Source organism: Aphidius gifuensis, linkage group LG4, assembly GCF_014905175.1.
Source record: "Aphidius gifuensis isolate YNYX2018 linkage group LG4, ASM1490517v1, whole genome shotgun sequence".
Lineage (NCBI taxonomy): Eukaryota > Metazoa > Arthropoda > Insecta > Hymenoptera > Braconidae > Aphidius > Aphidius gifuensis.
The window spans coordinates 5,017,428-5,034,722 of NC_057791.1; the positions used below are offsets into that span (position 1 = coordinate 5,017,428).

Here is a 17,295-nt window from a genome sequence, read left to right on the forward strand (position 1 = left end):
AAAAAAAAAAAAAACCTGGCAATTCGGTCCCGAATAATCGCCCAAAGTGTTCATAAAATTTGACCTATACACTAAAATACTTGACACACTCTTTTTCTCATTAAGAATAATAAAAAAAAAAAAATTTAATCATTATTTTGCTTTTTTCATTTTAATTTCATGCACGTTTGTATAATTATTTTATAAAAAAAATTAAAATTATTATCCTTTGCTGGTAAACAATCAAAAGAAAAAAAAAAATCGCAAGACCATATAATTAAATTATAATTTGATTAATTTAAAATGTACAAAAAAAAAAAAAAAAAGCTGAAATATTTTAAAAATTTAATAAACAATGGGTATTTAATTTTCGAATAATAATTTTAAAAAATTAGGGGTTTGAGAGTTGATAGCAGGGTGTTATGTGCCGGGGTAGTAGAAACCCAACAAACAAATTTAAAAAATTAATTAAACATATAAAATTAAATTAAAAAAAAAAATGCTTTGCCGTCGTGCGCCGCCTCACTTTAGGCTAATAATTTAAATATTAATTAACAATAAATTTAACGATTATTATAATCCATGTTACAATAAGATATTAATAGATGTAATTATTATATATGGTTAGCTTAGCTCGTGTTGTTGAAGAAAAAAAAAACAAAAAAAAAAAATAAAGAAAAAAACAAACTACATATAAGATATTGAAAAAGACATCAAGCACGATTATCATTAAATAAAACAATGTGCATGAATAAAAAAAAAATTTTAAAAATTAATAATTACATTGATGGATTATGTGTGATCGGATTCGGTCTAAGACCACGCATTTTCGGCGGAATGAGTGGGAAATTTTTAATTTAAAAAAAGTAAAAAAAAAATCAAAAAAAAAACATTAATTAATTCGTAAATTTTGTTATAAATAATTTTTTCATTTCTACAATATGTATTATTTTTTAAAATTAAAAAAAAACTCTTATCTGTTTAACAGAAAAAATCATTTAAAAAAAAAAATTATAAATAATTATTCGAATGATGGAAGAAAGAGTGATAAAATATAATTTGTAAAATTTTGCGAATGTGAAAGAATGATTGTCGATTTAAAAGAAAAAAAAATTTGAAATAAAAAAAAAAAACAAAATAATAATAATTATAAATAATGTGGTTGACTATTTTTTGGACATGTCGCTTAAAGTGATAAAAATTGATTGATGAAAAATTAAATAAATTGAAGAATAAAAAAAATATTTGTAATCCCATTCAGTCCGCCATTCGCGACAGAATCATTGAATGATTAAAACCTTTAAAAAAAAAAAAAAAAAAACGAAACAAATTAAATAATGTTTTATTAATATTGTAAATATTTTAAATAATAGAAAAAAAAAAAACAAATATTACCAATCGTGTGTGACTGGAGACTCACAAAAAAGTAAAAAATTTAAATTAAAAAAAATAAATAAACAAGAGAGACAACTGGTTTAAATGTATTTGAAAAAAAAAAATGCAAATTGCCCAGTGACTCTCTTTAATTAGTGGCTCTTTTGTCCCATATTCCCTTCGTTAGATATTTTCGTTAAGCGATCACGTATGTAACACTGATAACACAACGATTTAAAAAAAGTAAAAAAATAGCGAGCTTTTGCAGGATAACGATTAAACACCGCCAGTAATTAATTGATAATAAAAAATATATTTATCAATTTAAAAAACTATAAACTCGCAATAGATAATATCATTATTTAAATAATGATTTACTAATAAAAAAAAAAAAAAAATGAATACACACGTGCTCACTCAGCAATTATCCACTTCTATCTGTAATTTAACTGATTTAAAAATTTATTTCGTATGAAAAATTAGCATTAATATATAAGTTTTTTTGTTTTCACACATGAATAAAATAAATATATATAAAAAAAACATTACATTAAGGAGGAAAAAAAAAACTTTAAAAATATAAAAAAAAAATAAATAAAAAGAAAAAAAAAAAAATTAATAACAAATGAAACAAAATACGAGACATTGTCCAACCGAAGTGTCCACTTACTTTTGATGTTAAATAAAAAATACATAATTAATAATTTAGATGAAGTTAATATTATTATTAATATTTATTTTATATTTGTACATTATCTTGGGCAAATCTTTTTTTATCATTTCCAGCACGTTTTTTTTTCAATCTATTAATATGTTTCTTCAATTTTCCAGTACTTTTTAATTCCTCATATTGAGATACAAGATCAAGAACTTTTTGTTCAGCTAAAAAAGTGAAATATATAATTAAAATTAATTAAAATTTTTTAATTAATAATTGATGGTTGTATTAGATAAAATTTTAATGACTTACATTTTTTTTTGAATTGTGGTTTTTCACCTTTTTTCAAGGCATCAACAATATTTTGTTTATCAATAATTTTAGCTTCTTCTTTTTTTTTCTTTCTTGTTTCTTCTCTCAACTGATTTTCAAGACGTTGAATAAGATATTTAATTTTTTTAATACGTTTTGGATCATCTGTATTTTTTAATTCTTTTTTTAATTTTTCAACATCTTTTTGTTTTATATCATTTAAAAAACTATATGCATTTTTAAATGCTTTTTCATTAAATTCACCACAAAGACTATCAAAACGTGGATCTCTTGTTTCAATTGGTTTTTTTATACTATTGAATGATTCAATTATTCTTGGTACTTGTTTTTTAGCTGACATTTCACGTGGACGATTTTTATTCTCACGTTTAAATTCATTTTTTAATATTTTTTTTTTACCAAATATTGTTTCATTATATACTTTTGATCCAACTTTTTCTTTTAATGTTTGTAAATCTTCAAAACTCATTTGTGATAGCTCTTTTTTAATATCATCCTAAATTATTAAACATATTATTATAAATTAATTTAATTTAACCTAAAATTTTTTTTAATCAAAATTTACAAGAAATAAACAAACAACAACTTACTTGATCTTCATCAACTGGTATTAATGATTCTCCCTCGTCACTGCTCATTTTTATTTATTTTGTTAAAACAATCAACAATAATAAATTATAATTAATTGAGTAAACAACAGCAACAATGTGTGTGGCTTATTAAAATTTACAATGTAATACAATGTAATATTTTTTTTTATTTTTTTTTGGATCAATTCACGACGCCCCCTTACGACACAAAAATAATAATTCTCTCTGTCAAGTTGCCATCTTGTTTTATCCTCTCTCTCTCTCTCTTAAAAAAAAAAAAAAAAACTCACTTGATTAATAATAATAACAAGCATCATTGTCATCAGATCAATTGTCACTGTGTGTCAAAAAAATACTCCAAAAGCCGAATTACAAAATATCTTAAAATGTACATTTAATTATTATAAAAAATTAATTACGTTTTGTTGTATTATTTTAACTGAATTAAAATTTAATCAAAAATTAATTAAAATAATTAATAAAAATGTCGGTTAATTTGGAAAAAAATCATGAGTCACTTGTTGAAGCTTGGAAAAATGTTGTTGATGATAAATCATCAATAAATTGGTGAGTAAAATTTTTTAAAATAAATTATAAAAATTGATAAAATATATAAAATAAATTGTTAATTTTTTTTGTCATATTTTTAGGGCTGTTTATGGCTATGAAGGACAAACAAATAATTTAAAAATACGTGGCACTGGTAATGGTGGTTTAGAGGAAATGATTGAAGAATTAAATAGTGGTGAAATAATGTATGCATTTTGTCGTGTTATTGATACAAAAACAAGTTTAAAAAAATGTTTATTAATAAATTGGCAAGGTGAAGGTGCGCCAATCGTTAGAAAAGGTACATGCGCTAATCACATACGTGATATTGAAAAATTATTAAAAGGTGCACATATTACAATAAATGCACGTTCTGAAGAAGATGTTGAAGTTGATTTAATTATGGAAAAATTAGCACGTGCAACTGGTTCATCATATAAATTTAAAGAACCACGTGGACAAGATGTTGGTAATTCATTACCAGTTGGTACTGTTTATAAACGTGTTAATCCAGAAGCTGAAATAAATGCAACTGAACGTGATGAATTTTGGCAACGTGAAGAAATTGAAGAAAAAGCACGTATACAACAAGAAAAAATACGTCGTGATGCTGAACAAAAAAAAATTGAATTAGAAACAAGAGCAAGAGAAGAAAAATTAACTAAACTAAGAGAAAAAGCTGAAAATTCAAGTACTTTAACAACAAGTCAAAATAATCACAGTGATATATCTCAACAACGTATACAAGAATTAAAAAATTTAAAAAATAAACAAATTGCTAATCAATCAACAACAAATGATGATGAAGATAATGATGGTAAATCAAAAAGTGAAGAGCTAAAAAGACAAAGAAATAATGAAACACAGCAGCTAATTGCACAGAGAACAATTAATGCAAGAGCTGTTTTTGAACAAAATTCATCAGCTGGACAAATGAAAAGTTTTGTTACTAAAAATCCTGTTACTTCTAAAATTTCATCAAATATTCAATCAACAATAACAAAAGTACAAGAAAATACTGCCAAGGATATTATTGTTCCAGATAAGCAAGTTAATGAAAAAATTGTTGAAGAAGAATTACCCAAAAAAGAAATAATTCCTATACCCAAATCAACAACAGAAACAGTACCTCAAGTTGAACCAACACCTCCAGAAATTCAACAAGAACAACAAGCTGATAATACTCAAGAAAATGAACTTTATAATCAACTTACAGGAGAAAATTATCTTTATTTTGATCCAAATAATGAAGGAATGAAAGCACGTGCATTGTATGATTATCAAGCTGCTGATGAAACAGAAATAACATTTGATCCTGGTGATATTATAACTCATATTGATGCTATTGATGAAGGCTGGTGGCAGGGTCTTGGACCAAATGGTGCTTATGGACTTTTTCCAGCAAATTATGTTGAAGTTATTGATAGTAATACATCATGATTATTCAATTAAATAAATATTGTTATTACTCAAGTTAAAATTTATATAAACAAACGAAAAATCATCATAATTATGACGTTAAGTTAAACATAATATTGACTTATTAGCAATATTTTTTAGATATTAATTTGGTATTGGTGTAGATTAATAATTTTTTTTTTCTTTTTCTCCTCCAAGACATTTCGAAAAAAACGAACGAACAAATAACAAAATGTCACAAGCAATAACCATCGTATTTTTATAAAATAATCGTATAAATATTTCAACATATTATCGTACTTAAAAAATTTTAGTAATCATTAATAATTAAACTGATTGTAAATCATTAAAAAAAAAAAATAAATAAGTACTCGAATTAAAATGACAAAAAATTTCTAGTCTGAAAATAAAAAAAAAAATATCCTAAAATTCATGTTTTAAATAATTATAAAAAAAAAAAAAAAGCTCAATAAAATTGAATAAAAAATAAAGAAAAAAAAAACAAAATAAAATTGTATGTTTTATTATTCAAAAAATTAAATTTATTCTTACAATTAATAATTAAATAAATTATATTAAATTTATCTTCTAAATCCAGGATTTTGATTTGGACCTGGTGCACCACTTCCAGCATGACTGAGAAATGCTAAATGCCCTTTTGGACATTTATTTGCATAATGTCCTTTTGTACCACATTTATAACAAGTTACTTCTTCAAGTGGTTTTTGTGGACCACGTTGTGGTGGTGGTCCATTATGCATATTCATATGATGAAATAATTGATGTGGTCCACCACCTTCAAGTTCTTGTCTAACTTGTGCTTCACGTATTTCTGGTGGCATTTTATTACAGTATATTGCTTTATGACCAGTTTCACCACAAAAATGACATGTTATCATAATTTTTTTGCCTTCTTTTGGTTGCATATCTTGAACAGCTGGTAATTCAAATCGTGGACTGTGAAAGAAAAAGAAAACAAATAACATAAACGTTCTTGTTATTATTTTCTAAATGTATCAATTGATAGCTGAATACATACTGCATAAATTTACAGTCTGGACCTTCTGGACAAAAACCAGCAAGATATGCCATACAAAGAACACGACGTACATGACGATGTCGACATAATGGACCATGTCGACAAAATCCACGATCATACCATGGACAATCACGTACTTTTGTTTCTGGATCAATGTGTAAAAATGGACATTCTTTATTGTGACAAGCATCTGTAAATCAAAAATTAACAAATTAATAAATTAATCATCTATGTAAATTTAAATTTAAAATAAAAAACTTACTAAATCTTGAATAAAAATAACATTCAGGCATTTTAGTCATATCATATTCATGAAGAAATTCACATTGATCTCCTTTTTTACATAAACCACGTAGCCAATGTTTACACACAATTGTTCTATCACCTCTGACATGTCTAAATGGACATGCTGCACCTTTTGTACATGCTCCTTTTGGATAAAATTGACAAACAGCAGCAATTGATTCTAAAAAAATTAAAAAATTATTTATTTATATATTATAAATAATAGATAATGTATTTAAATTAACCTATAAATATATTTAATTATTAAAAAAACTTACTGTCCATGCCGGCAAAAGGCAATGGTAATGCTCCATATTGTTCTTCAAGTGCAATTTCAATATCAAATCTCATATGATCAACACTTGCAACAATGCACTCCATTATTTATTATTGTTTTATTCAACTTTATTGTTTATTTATGTTACAATTTTATGACAACAACAATAAACTGAGCCCCCAATGCTGACTGACTTTTTGTTTAGGAAAATTGTGTGGGAAATATTCTCGACAACAAAATTTTATTTTTCTCTCTTTGATTGATAATAAAAATATTTCTATTACCGATACTTGTCAAATAATACTTGTCAAATACACACCAATGCACACATAACAACCAACTATTAAACAAACAAATATTGGTATGCAAAATAACAATAAAGTCAGTGTATATAAACAATAAACAATAATGGAAGGTAATAATTGAAAACAATTAATAATAGCTATTTGAAAAAAACAAAAAAAACAAACAAAACAATATCATTGTTATGATAATATAAAATAATAATTGTTAATTTGATTTATCAAAGGAGTTCAAATGGTTGACATTGACAAGCTGATTGACAATCTCCAAGAGGTACTGAAACTTCAAGATGTCAATAATGATCCAACAAATGAAATTGAAATAATAAAAATATTGGATTTATTAGTTGACAATACAAATGATTTTGACAAAGGTTTTAATTTTTTAATATAAAAATACAATATTTAAATTGAATAATTATTAATTATTTTTATATTAATTTTATTTTAGATGAATTTAAATTAAATATTGATTATGTTTTTTTGACATTATTAACAAATGGGACAAATAAAATTATATCAAAAACAGCAAGAGCAATTGCTGAAATATCAAAATGTGAAAAAGGAAGAATGAAATTTACAAATAAAATATTGATTGATAATTTGATGAATCAATTAATGAAAAATGATGTTGAAATATTGACACAAGTGTCTCGGGCTCTTGGAAATATTTGTTACGAAAATGGTAAATTCCTAAAAACAACAATAGCATTTATTTAAATATTTATTAATGTTGTTAAAATTATTTTTCATATAGAACAGGGTAAAAAAATGGTTCAAGAAGCTGATGGTCTTAAGTGTATAATAGATGTTATTAAAAAATCATTAAAACTTGAAGTAACAGAATCATCTGAAATATTAAAAAATGTATCTGTTGGTTTTTTATTAAACTATCTTGCTGATCAAAAAGATATTAAACAATCTATAGTTGATGAAGAAATAATACCAATAATTTATAACATCTTGGAAGTTGATGCAAAAAATGGTAAAAAATCAGCAACACATGCATTATTAATTCTTGAAAGTCTCAATGAATCTGGTCTTGAATTTTTTAATGATAAATTAATTAAAATACTTGCTGATATACTTGAAAATGATACATCAACTGAATTATCAGAATTATCATTAGAATTATTACATAGTCAAGCTGAAAATGATAAAATTCAAATAATGCTTGCTAAAGCTGGTGTTTGTAAAGTTCTTGTTAATTTATTAGAAAAACATATTGAAAAATGTAAAGATGAAGAAGCAAGAACACTTTTAAAAATAGCATGTAATTTAATTGTCATTATAATAACTGGAGGTAAGATATTTATTTTAATTTTTTTAATGAAATTTTTTATAATGATAATAAAAATTATTCTAGATGAAAGTATGAATTTATTATATGACAATAGTAATGGTTTAATATACAAAAAAATGATATCATGGCTTGATAATAATACTGATGATGATTTAAAAGTAACAGCTGTATTATCAATGGGTAATTTTGCAAGAACAGATGCTCATTGTCAATTAATGGTATCTCAGGGAGTTCATAAATTACTTATAAATCTTTTAAAAAATAATAATAACAGTGATGGTGATATAAGACTTCAACATGCATTATTATCAGCAATTAGAAATTTAGTTATACCAATTAAAAATAAATCAATTATGATTAATGATGGACTTATTGATGTTGTTTATCCAATGATTGAAATTCAAACATTTCCAGTTGTTTTTAAATTACTAGGAACATTGAGAATTGTCATCGATGGACAAGGTAATTTATTAATATTAATTAAGTAATTTAAAATTAATTTTTATAATTTATTAATACAGAAAATGTAGCAATTGAGCTTGGAACTAAAAATGATTTAATTGAAAAAACAATAAAATGGTGTAATTCTGAGGATCATGCTGGTGTACAAGGTGAAGCAAATCGTTTACTTGCATGGCTTATTATTAATAGTAAAAATCAAAATGTCATTTCATTGATGATTAAACAAGGAGCACTTGAATATTTAATTAAAATGATAACTGCTGCTTATCCTATAATGCAAAATGAGGCATTATTAAGTCTTGCTATTATGACTGCAGTTAATTTATCTGATTGTCAAAATGATCTGATACAGGCTGATGTTGCTGGACAATTGGTTAAATTTATACAAAATAGTAATGATAATAATTTGGAAGAGCCAATTATTGAAAATGCTATTACATTTATTACAACTATTATTAAATCAGGTAATTTATTATTCTATCTTTATTTTGTCAATTTTAAAACAATTGTAGATCTAATGTATGTATTTTTTTTTTTCTTCAGATTTATTGAAGGATCATATTAAACAATCAAAATTATCATCATGTTTAAATGATTATACAAATTCACTACTTCAATCATCACAATTAAAAGATAAAATAATTAAACTGTGCAATTTAATTGAAGACTAAAAATTAAAAAATCTATAATTGACCAATAATTAATTACGTACTGGCATATTTTATAACGAAATTCATTCCAAATGATTCAATTCTATTATCACAATTTTTTTTATTAATATACACACAATGAGGATTAGCTGTGCCAAAATTTAAACTATTTTTATTACAATTAATCAAAATGATAAATTAACATAAGTGTATAACTTTTATAAAAAAAAAAAAAAAGAATAAATATTTGATTGGATGTAGAAGATATAAAAAAAAAAAAACAAAGTGTATAAGTACTTATTAGCTTTTATTTTTAATTAGCTAATATTATATTTTTTCGATTTTCGAATAATATTGCTCACCAGAGTGCGACACCTTGATGAGAGAGACACAAACGTCTTTTGACTTTTCTCTCCTGTCATTATCAGCCTTATCAGTGTTTATTATTGACTGCAAATTAATGTTGACATTATCGAAATCATTTTGGTTTAATAGACAATTATCTAGAACATTTAAAACATCAGCTATAAAAATGGTAAAATACCTGAACCAAGATGAGGCAATAAACATTGACAAGGATCTTTTTGATAAATACAAATTTAGTGTTGATCAATTAATGGAACTTGCTGGTCAAAGTTGTGCAATTGCATTTACAAAAGTTTATTCATTATCATCATCTAAAAAAATATTAGTTTGTTGTGGTCCTGGTAATAATGGTGGTGATGGTCTTGTTTGTGCAAGACATTTGTCATTATATGGCTATAAACCAGAAATTTATTATCCAAAAAAAACAACAAATAATTTATTTATAAATCTTTTACATCAGTGTCAAGAAAATGATATACCAATTTTAGATGACATAAAAAATATCAAGGAATCTTGTTATTATGATGTTATTATTGATGCATTATTTGGATTTAGTTTCAAGCCACCAGTTAGAGATACATTTGTACCAATTGTTGATTTTATGAAGACATCATCAGCTCCAATATTTAGCATTGACATACCATCTGGCTGGGATGTTGAAAATGGACCACCTGATAGTGATGCTATTAAACCAGATAGTCTTATCTCATTAACAGCTCCAAAATTATGTGCCACTAAATTTGAAGGAAAAAATCATTATCTTGGTGGAAGATTTGTACCTAAAAAATTAGAAAATCAATATCAATTGGATCTTCCAGAATATCCTGATACTGAATTAGTCATTAAACTTTAATAAAATAATGTTCATGTAATTATAAAAATATAGTTTACTATAATTTTAATAAATATTTTTTAAATAAAATTGCAGATAATTTTGACTGATTTGTTTTCGAAATTTTTTTTCTCTTAGAAATTTATGTGTTCAGTTTGATTAGAGACACAAATATTGTATCAGGCAAACAAGAAAGTTCAGCAACGTTATGGGTGTTCAGTTTACTGTGTGTACAGTTTGCTGTGTGTTCAGTTTACTAAACCTTAGCTTGGATATGCGATTTTTTTGAGCGTTCTATTAGGCAAACATGAAAGCACAAGAGTAATAAAGCTATAAGAAGTAAATCTCCAATTGAGAAATAGATATCACAAATTTTATAAATGATTTATGAACAACCTGGACCAACATTAATTTGCACTAGGCAATGCTGCAAGAAAATTTTCAATTATATTTAGGTATAAGTTACTAATTACTATGTATTAAATTCAATCATTAATTGGGTCAGGTAATCAGGTACAATCAGGTAAATCACCTGACAAATTATAAAGTTTGATTTTTAAATTGCCGACATCGTTTTAGTGTCGCTAGTAGTTAAATCTTCTTGTTTAGTTGTTTTTTTTTTTGTGTTGGAACTGGTTGAAACAATTGGATAAAATACAATCAACAATTTTTAACCTAAACTTTGAATTGAACAACAAATTAATATTGATAAATTATTTGTTCAAGCATAAATAATCAATATGACACTTTTTAAAAACAGAGATTGTTTGTCCTGTCGACTTATCAGTGGAAGTGGACTTATTGGTGCTGGTATTTATGTTTCATATCACTCAAAAAAATTCAATAAGATACCTGGAAAAACAATGATGTTTTCAATTGCTGGAGGTAATAATATCAATATATCATTGTCTTTAATAATTTAATCATACTCAATTACATTCATATTTGTTTTATTATTTTTTTTCAGCATTGGTTTTACTTGGATCAGCAAGAATCTTTAATCTTCCTCCATTTCATCATGGCGATAAAATTAAAATTATTTAAAAAAACATGAAAAACAATTGAAAAAAGTAATTTATTTAAATAAAAATAATGCTAAATTAAGTACTGTTAAGTACATTTTTTTTTTTTTTTTTATTGAATATCTGGAAATAGTTGGTTAATTGTTGCAAAGAGGCAGCACTGTATAATGCCTGTTTTTTTTTTTTTTTATTCAATAATTATTAATTTTATTATCATTATTAGCTGTTGCATTATTTGTCATTTCAATTGATATGATGCATTCATGACATGACAAATTTATACTACGTGGGTTTATTGTTTAAAGTCAGTTAACATTTATATTAAATTCAGTTTTTAATTAAACTTTATCTAGAAAAAAATAAAATAAATAAATAAAACAATTTTTTGGTAAGCATGATAAAAATAAAAAAAAAAAACAGAAACTAACCTATAAAATCAAAATATTTATAAAATTGTATTTTATATGGTTGGTATTCTAAAAATCTTGCAATAGACTTGATTTTTTGCCAGTTAAATGTGATGCATGTCAGTCAATATTTTGTACAGATCATATGTCATATTTGAGTCACATGTGTCCAAGTGCATATAAAAAAGATATTCAAGTACCAGTATGTCCTCTTTGTAATATACCAATACCATTAAAACGTGGTGATCCACCAGATTTAGCTGTTGGTATGCATATTGATAACGACTGTCAATCAGATTATGGAAAATCTAAAAAACGTGTTTTCGTTAATAAATGCTCCAATAAAGGTTGTAAAATTAAAGAAATAGTACGTGTTGATTGTCACGAATGTGGACTAAATTATTGTCTAAAGCATAGACATGCTGTTGATCATAATTGCATGGGTCGTGATGCTGCTATTAGACAAAAAAGAATTGATGCTGTTGTTAAAAAAAATAATCAAACTAGTTCTAATCAAAATGGACAGTCTAGTAGTAATTTTAGAAATCTTCAAGGAACTTTAAGTGAGGATGAAGCACTTGCTAGAGCACTCCAAGCTTCACTTATTGATGATGAACAAAATCAGGATTCTTCAAGTACAAATGATGGAAGCCGATGTACTTTATCATAAAGTGCATCAATACATTCTTTTTTTTTTTTTCACATCACAATACCTCAACTTAATTATTAAATGGATATTTTAAATTGACAACAATCACATTTCTATTGTAAATAATATAATTATTTTAAACTTTTATGCAATATTTTCATATTTTAAATTTATTAAAAAAAATAATATTAACATTCCTTGATGTTTTTCAATGACATAACAAATTCATTGCAAATAAATATTTATTATCAAAAAGAATATTATATTGTTAATTACATTTTTTAAACACCAACTTTACCAGCTTTAGTGTCTGTCTTTGGATCAGCTGTTATATTTTGAACAGCAACAATAGCTTCATTGATCATTGTCTGAAGATTTCTAAGATCTTGAATATACAAAAGATCCAATGCAGCAACTGTGTGTTTCATTACTTTATCTTCTTTTTTATCTTTCGATGATTCTTCAACAATTGGAAAAGGTTTACCCTTGACAATGACACTTGATGGATTTTTAATTGCTGCTGAATTTAATCGTTGAGTTATATAATTTCTACATGCTTCAAGTGTCACCAGGTGATCTGGATGTTGTGGTATATTCAATAATTTTGATAAATTTGTTACTCCATTTTTAAAATCATTATCATCAACTGGAAATAATAATTAGTATATAAATACATTGCTTGTGTTGTTTTTTAGAATAAAATTTAACTTACAGTTCAAATTATCAAGTGGATTTTTTGATACAGCACTTGGTATAATATCAGCTTCATTGATAATTTCTTTTTTAACCTGGTACTTTGGTACTGTTGAAGATAATTTAATTAATTTCTATGTAAAAATAATAATTTTTTAATTAACTTACAATTATCCTCAAACTCAAGACGAACAGCAAGTCCAACAAGCCACTCAAGTTTGTCCAAATTACTGGTGTTAATTGGACAACCAAGATCTTCAGTATATTTGTTAAATGTATCATTCCATTTGTCATTGTTGATTAATCGCAGATGACATCTATCTTCGATTGTGTAGTGACGTATTTTTTGATCCTCTAGCCAAACAACCAATTTACGAAAATGTTTTTCATCTAAATAAATAAAATTTAATATTAATTTACATATTAATTATTTATAATTTTATTTTTTACGTACCGGTTCCATTGAATTTGTCGTAGTACATATAATCCAAGGCCTTTAATTTACGCTCAAACATTTTATTTATAATATGTCAATTATAAACAATTGTTTTATATATTTTTTTTTTAATTCTATTTAAACTTTTGACAGTGGGTTTTTATATCCAAGTATGACAACTCACTATTACTTTAATTGAATTAAATTATTTGTTGTAATTATTGTTATATTGAATATTATTATCTTTTTTTTGTTGATAATTTGGTATTAGAAAAGCTGGAGGTTAATCTATTATTATTTTTATTATTTATTTATTTTGTTGTTCTGTATTTACCGGTTAATAATCTGTTATTTATCCGGAAAACAAAAAAGAAAATTTACTTGTCAAGATGGAGCTACAGACTTGCGCAGATACAAATTGCGCAATCCGTTTTTGGAGGCCTCCAATAATTTAAATACTATGGCTATTTAAAAAAAAAAAAATCGATAAATATTATCGTTTAATCATCGTTTAATTTGATATTATGTATTTTGATTTCGATAGAAAAAACAAGTTGGATTAAAAATCATAGGGTTTGAGAATTTTACCCGACCATTTTCACTTGCCATTATCTTTTTTCGATTAAGTAATTAAGGGTTTGGATACAGTAAGACGTTGTGGACGCTCTTGAGTTTTGCGTGCACAACGTGTTATTGTATCTAGATCCTTAATTATGATGAAAAATACGTATTGACATTACGACAACAATTTATTATGCAACAAAATCGACCATGATGATAATTTCTTTATAAATACGTAAATAAATGAATAACGAAAAATTACAGATATATCGACATATAGTAATAGCTATAGCGACATACATGTATAGTAATAGTAAAATATCTCAGAAATATATTTTCTATAAATGTGAATCAATCCTTTTTTTTTAATCACAGCCCACTGAGGATAACGACCTATTACATATCATGATGATAATGATTCGTAGAATTAAATTTAAATTTCGTTTCAAACAAACTATAATTCGATAAAAAAAATTTCTCCGACTTTCTCCGAAACGTGCTCATTCTGAAAGTACTTCTCCGACTTTTTGTACGATGACAAAAATGATCGGAGAAGAGATGGAAAAATTCCGAGGATTGTTGAAAAAAAAAATAAAGTCGGAGAAATAATACTGAAATTTAAAAAATAAACAAATGTAATAATAACAAATTAATTTTAATTACTAATAAATTGCTTTAAAAAGACTTTATTCATGAAATTTTAATTAAATCTATTGGATTTTCCATTTTACAAGTATAATAATAATAATGTTATAATATTATATGGAACGATTTAAAAGTGGCAGTGTATCTTGCTTATATTCAAGTAAAAAAAAAAACAAAATATAGTCAACATAAGTAATTAATTAAAAAATTATTGTTGACATAATAACTATTGATATTATAATTTTAAACTCGAACACATCTAGCACGTTTTGTATTACGCTCCAATTCACATTTTTCCCATTTAGTGCACTTCATACCACCACAAAAAACATGGCTATCTAAAAAATAAAAAAACAATAAATTCTTTATTAATAATAATTGATTAAAATATATTATTACAATATAAAATAATTATTATAATAATAAATCAATAAATCATACGTTTAATTATTCCTCTGTATGGTCCATTATTGCCAGTATAAACTGGACTTGCTTCAACACATGATACAGATCCACATTTATTTGGACAACACTTTTGACTTGATGGACATTGATAATCATTCATACATGTTGGCTCACAATGATACACTGTTTTTCTTCTTGGACAACTACCTTTCTTAACTAAAAAATAATAATAAAAATAATCATAATAATATAGCTATTTAAATAATTATTAATGATATAAATTTTTTAAATGATAATTTACATAATACTTGTGCTTGTATCACTTGAGCAGCCACCAATAGACCAAGTAAAATAAATAAAAATTTACCTTAATTAAAAATAAAAATAATAATAGAATAATAAATTGATAAAATATAAAAATTATTATTATTATTTATTACTTACGATCCATGTCAAGTGTGATTTATTTCGATCAATTTGAATATGTGTTATCTCGAGCAAGGCTGAATGCGAATTGTTAGGGTTTTATTATCCCCTTGCTATTAAATTACTTTCTTCATCTTCCTTCTTTTAAAATAATAGTTAAACTCAACAATATCCCCACTCTTTATATATTATTATTTTTTTCTATTCTATTCGAGTATTATATTATACTCAAATGCTTGTTGTTACAAATAATAAAGTCATAGAAATTACTAACAATATATATTTGATTGTTCAATTTAAATAATTTAAATGATAAATAAAATTTTTTTTTAAAACAATTTAAATAACAAAAACACAAACAATATTTTATATATATAAATAAAAAAATTAATTATTAATTTTTTATAAATAATATTTTATTTTATTATATAAATAAAACAAGAGTTATTTTTAATGATGCTTACAAGTTGAGATCAACTGAATGAATCAATATTTGTAGTCATACATGATGATGATAAATTATTAAATTCTTTTTTTTTTTTTAGCACATAATAATTAATATATAAAATAAGTGCATCCTTTTTATTTTAAATAATTTATACATATTCATAGATAGCTCTTGTGTTCCCTATGAATATATTAGTGTACTTAAAAATCATGTGAGAATTAAATTACATGCAATATGGGATGTGGGAAAGTTTGTTGGTGTCATATGATAATCTACTGTAGAATATTATACATGTCATATCGAAATAATCTAACGAAAAAAATAAATAAATATAAATCCACGTGACAGGAAAGTAAATGATGATGTTAATTTAACTTTTTGTTCTCTATTTTTATATTATTATTATATTTTTTTATATCTATTTATGATATTGAATTTATTTTTCTAAATTAATAACTTAATTCAGCAGCTTTAACTTCTGGAATTTGACAATTTAGTGCACCACAACGATTAACACAACATTTTTTAACTCCTCGACAATCACTGTCATTGGTACAAGTTGGTGAACAAATCCAACGACCAGCTGGTACTGTTGGACAAGAACCTCGTTTTTCTACACAATTATTTTATAAATTAATGATAAATAAATTTTAATTTTAATAATTTTTTTTAATAAAACGACAGTGACAAACCAATTTGTAAATTTTTTTTCATTGTAACCGGCTGAGAACAAAAACTTCCACCACATCCAGTTGGACAACACTTTTCATCATCTTGACAATTTGAATCAACATAACACGACCTTGAACATACTGGTACTGTTAATGCTGGTGGACATGAACCAGATTTTTCATAATAATAATTATAATTTTGTGCTAATAAACATGTCACCATTAAAAATAATAACAGTACTAATTTTTTAAACATTTTTATTTATTTTCTAACTCAATATTATTATAAGAAAAACACATCAATGTCAGTGATTAAATTTTTTTTTTAATTCTTCTCTTTATAGGCGAATCCCCTCTCAATAATTTCTTGCATCTTGTTTTAATTAATTTTTTTTTTTTAATATTATTTTATCAAGATTCAAGGCAAACTTATTAAAAATGTAATTTTTTTTTTTTTTCTCAACATACTTAGTTTATCTTTACTGATGCTGCAATGAATTTTATCCAAGTAGAA

General features: G+C 24.6%; 9 protein-coding genes across 10 annotated transcripts; 4 read left to right on the forward strand and 5 right to left on the reverse strand.

The window, feature by feature from the left end:
• Positions 1-5: 5 nt before the first annotated feature.
• LOC122854764 (ribosomal RNA processing protein 36 homolog) lies at positions 6-3,082 on the reverse strand. Its single transcript, XM_044155714.1, has 3 exons — positions 2,935-3,082; positions 2,324-2,840; positions 6-2,235 (listed from the first exon to the last, which is right to left on the reverse strand). The coding sequence occupies exons 1-3, from the start codon at positions 2,980-2,982 to the stop codon at positions 2,093-2,095; spliced, it is 708 nt and encodes a 235-aa protein (XP_044011649.1). The 5' UTR covers positions 2,983-3,082; the 3' UTR covers positions 6-2,092.
• Positions 3,083-3,202: 120 nt separating this feature from the next.
• Positions 3,203-5,414, forward strand: LOC122854765 (drebrin-like protein). Its single transcript, XM_044155715.1, has 2 exons — positions 3,203-3,501; positions 3,585-5,414. Exons 1-2 carry the CDS (start codon positions 3,419-3,421, stop codon positions 4,921-4,923), a joined length of 1,422 nt encoding a protein of 473 aa, XP_044011650.1. The 5' UTR covers positions 3,203-3,418; the 3' UTR covers positions 4,924-5,414.
• Positions 5,415-5,458: 44 nt separating this feature from the next.
• On the reverse strand, positions 5,459-6,704 carry LOC122854767 (cleavage and polyadenylation specificity factor subunit 4). Its single transcript, XM_044155718.1, has 4 exons — positions 6,505-6,704; positions 6,204-6,407; positions 5,942-6,131; positions 5,459-5,859 (listed from the first exon to the last, which is right to left on the reverse strand). The coding sequence occupies exons 1-4, from the start codon at positions 6,605-6,607 to the stop codon at positions 5,484-5,486; spliced, it is 873 nt and encodes a 290-aa protein (XP_044011653.1). The 5' UTR covers positions 6,608-6,704; the 3' UTR covers positions 5,459-5,483.
• A 94-nt stretch (positions 6,705-6,798) lies between these two features.
• Positions 6,799-9,506, forward strand: LOC122854766 (rap1 GTPase-GDP dissociation stimulator 1-B). The gene is made up of 7 exons (XM_044155717.1): positions 6,799-6,918; positions 7,033-7,179; positions 7,257-7,490; positions 7,563-8,108; positions 8,172-8,570; positions 8,630-9,034; positions 9,114-9,506. Exons 1-7 carry the CDS (start codon positions 6,912-6,914, stop codon positions 9,239-9,241), a joined length of 1,866 nt encoding a protein of 621 aa, XP_044011652.1. The 5' UTR covers positions 6,799-6,911; the 3' UTR covers positions 9,242-9,506.
• Positions 9,507-9,599: 93 nt separating this feature from the next.
• On the forward strand, positions 9,600-10,439 carry LOC122854768 (NAD(P)H-hydrate epimerase). Its single transcript, XM_044155719.1, has one exon. The coding sequence runs from the start codon at positions 9,600-9,602 to the stop codon at positions 10,437-10,439; it is 840 nt and encodes a 279-aa protein (XP_044011654.1).
• Positions 10,440-11,920: 1,481 nt separating this feature from the next.
• Positions 11,921-12,754, forward strand: LOC122854770 (AN1-type zinc finger protein 2B-like). Its single transcript, XM_044155721.1, has one exon. It carries the CDS (start codon positions 11,993-11,995, stop codon positions 12,515-12,517), a length of 525 nt encoding a protein of 174 aa, XP_044011656.1. The 5' UTR covers positions 11,921-11,992; the 3' UTR covers positions 12,518-12,754.
• On the reverse strand, positions 12,505-13,954 carry LOC122854769 (RNA transcription, translation and transport factor protein). Its single transcript, XM_044155720.1, has 4 exons — positions 13,644-13,954; positions 13,358-13,579; positions 13,209-13,298; positions 12,505-13,142 (listed from the first exon to the last, which is right to left on the reverse strand). The coding sequence occupies exons 1-4, from the start codon at positions 13,702-13,704 to the stop codon at positions 12,778-12,780; spliced, it is 738 nt and encodes a 245-aa protein (XP_044011655.1). The 5' UTR covers positions 13,705-13,954; the 3' UTR covers positions 12,505-12,777.
• A 902-nt stretch (positions 13,955-14,856) lies between these two features.
• LOC122854772 (waprin-Rha1-like) lies at positions 14,857-15,966 on the reverse strand. Of its 2 annotated transcripts, XM_044155723.1 has the most exons (4): positions 15,681-15,960; positions 15,538-15,603; positions 15,273-15,452; positions 14,857-15,169 (listed from the first exon to the last, which is right to left on the reverse strand). In XM_044155723.1, exons 1-4 carry the CDS (start codon positions 15,685-15,687, stop codon positions 15,075-15,077), a joined length of 348 nt encoding a protein of 115 aa, XP_044011658.1. In that variant the 5' UTR covers positions 15,688-15,960; the 3' UTR covers positions 14,857-15,074. The 2 variants fall into 2 exon arrangements, with proteins under 2 accessions (XP_044011658.1, XP_044011659.1); XM_044155724.1 differs by lacking the exon at positions 15,538-15,603 and having other exon boundaries at positions 14,935-15,169; positions 15,681-15,966.
• Positions 15,967-16,056: 90 nt separating this feature from the next.
• Positions 16,057-17,276, reverse strand: LOC122854771 (waprin-Phi1-like). The gene is made up of 2 exons (XM_044155722.1): positions 16,803-17,276; positions 16,057-16,723 (listed from the first exon to the last, which is right to left on the reverse strand). Exons 1-2 carry the CDS (start codon positions 17,035-17,037, stop codon positions 16,560-16,562), a joined length of 399 nt encoding a protein of 132 aa, XP_044011657.1. The 5' UTR covers positions 17,038-17,276; the 3' UTR covers positions 16,057-16,559.
• Positions 17,277-17,295: the final 19 nt, after the last annotated feature.

Bases quoted from the DNA above. Each gene is read 5' to 3' on its own strand.
- LOC122854769 (XM_044155720.1), bottom strand. From the start codon at position 13,704: ATGTTTGAGCGTAAATTAAAGGCCTTGGATTATATGTACTACGACAAA. The intron at 13,580-13,643 runs GTACGTAAAAAA...TTATTTATTTAG, and splicing joins CGACAAATTCAATGGAACCG to ATGAAAAACATTTTCGTAAA. The intron at 13,143-13,208 runs GTAAGTTAAATT...TATTATTTCCAG, and splicing joins TCCACTTGATAATTTGAACT to TTGATGATAATGATTTTAAA.
- LOC122854765 (XM_044155715.1), top strand. From the start codon at position 3,419: ATGTCGGTTAATTTGGAAAAAAATCATGAGTCACTTGTTGAAGCTTGG. The intron at 3,502-3,584 runs GTGAGTAAAATT...TCATATTTTTAG, and splicing joins GATAAATCATCAATAAATTG to GGCTGTTTATGGCTATGAAG.
- LOC122854770 (XM_044155721.1), top strand. From the start codon at position 11,993: ATGTCATATTTGAGTCACATGTGTCCAAGTGCATATAAAAAAGATATT.
- LOC122854764 (XM_044155714.1), bottom strand. From the start codon at position 2,982: ATGAGCAGTGACGAGGGAGAATCATTAATACCAGTTGATGAAGATCAA. The intron at 2,841-2,934 runs GTAAGTTGTTGT...TTAATAATTTAG, and splicing joins TACCAGTTGATGAAGATCAA to GATGATATTAAAAAAGAGCT. The intron at 2,236-2,323 runs GTAAGTCATTAA...TCACTTTTTTAG, and splicing joins ACCACAATTCAAAAAAAAAT to CTGAACAAAAAGTTCTTGAT.
- LOC122854772 (XM_044155723.1), bottom strand. The intron at 15,453-15,537 runs GTAAATTATCAT...ATTATTTTTTAG, and splicing joins GATACAAGCACAAGTATTAT to TTAAGAAAGGTAGTTGTCCA. The intron at 15,170-15,272 runs GTATGATTTATT...TTTATTTTTTAG, and splicing joins ATACAGAGGAATAATTAAAC to ATAGCCATGTTTTTTGTGGT.
- LOC122854767 (XM_044155718.1), bottom strand. From the start codon at position 6,607: ATGGAGTGCATTGTTGCAAGTGTTGATCATATGAGATTTGATATTGAA. The intron at 6,408-6,504 runs GTAAGTTTTTTT...TAATTTTTTTAG, and splicing joins GCCTTTTGCCGGCATGGACA to AATCAATTGCTGCTGTTTGT. The intron at 6,132-6,203 runs GTAAGTTTTTTA...TTTGATTTACAG, and splicing joins TTATTTTTATTCAAGATTTA to ATGCTTGTCACAATAAAGAA.
- LOC122854768 (XM_044155719.1), top strand. From the start codon at position 9,600: ATGAGAGAGACACAAACGTCTTTTGACTTTTCTCTCCTGTCATTATCA.
- LOC122854766 (XM_044155717.1), top strand. The intron at 8,571-8,629 runs GTAATTTATTAA...TTATTAATACAG, and splicing joins AATTGTCATCGATGGACAAG to AAAATGTAGCAATTGAGCTT. The intron at 9,035-9,113 runs GTAATTTATTAT...TTTTTTCTTCAG, and splicing joins TACAACTATTATTAAATCAG to ATTTATTGAAGGATCATATT.
- LOC122854771 (XM_044155722.1), bottom strand. From the start codon at position 17,037: ATGTTTAAAAAATTAGTACTGTTATTATTTTTAATGGTGACATGTTTA. The intron at 16,724-16,802 runs GTTTGTCACTGT...ATAATTGTGTAG, and splicing joins GAAAAAAAATTTACAAATTG to AAAAACGAGGTTCTTGTCCA.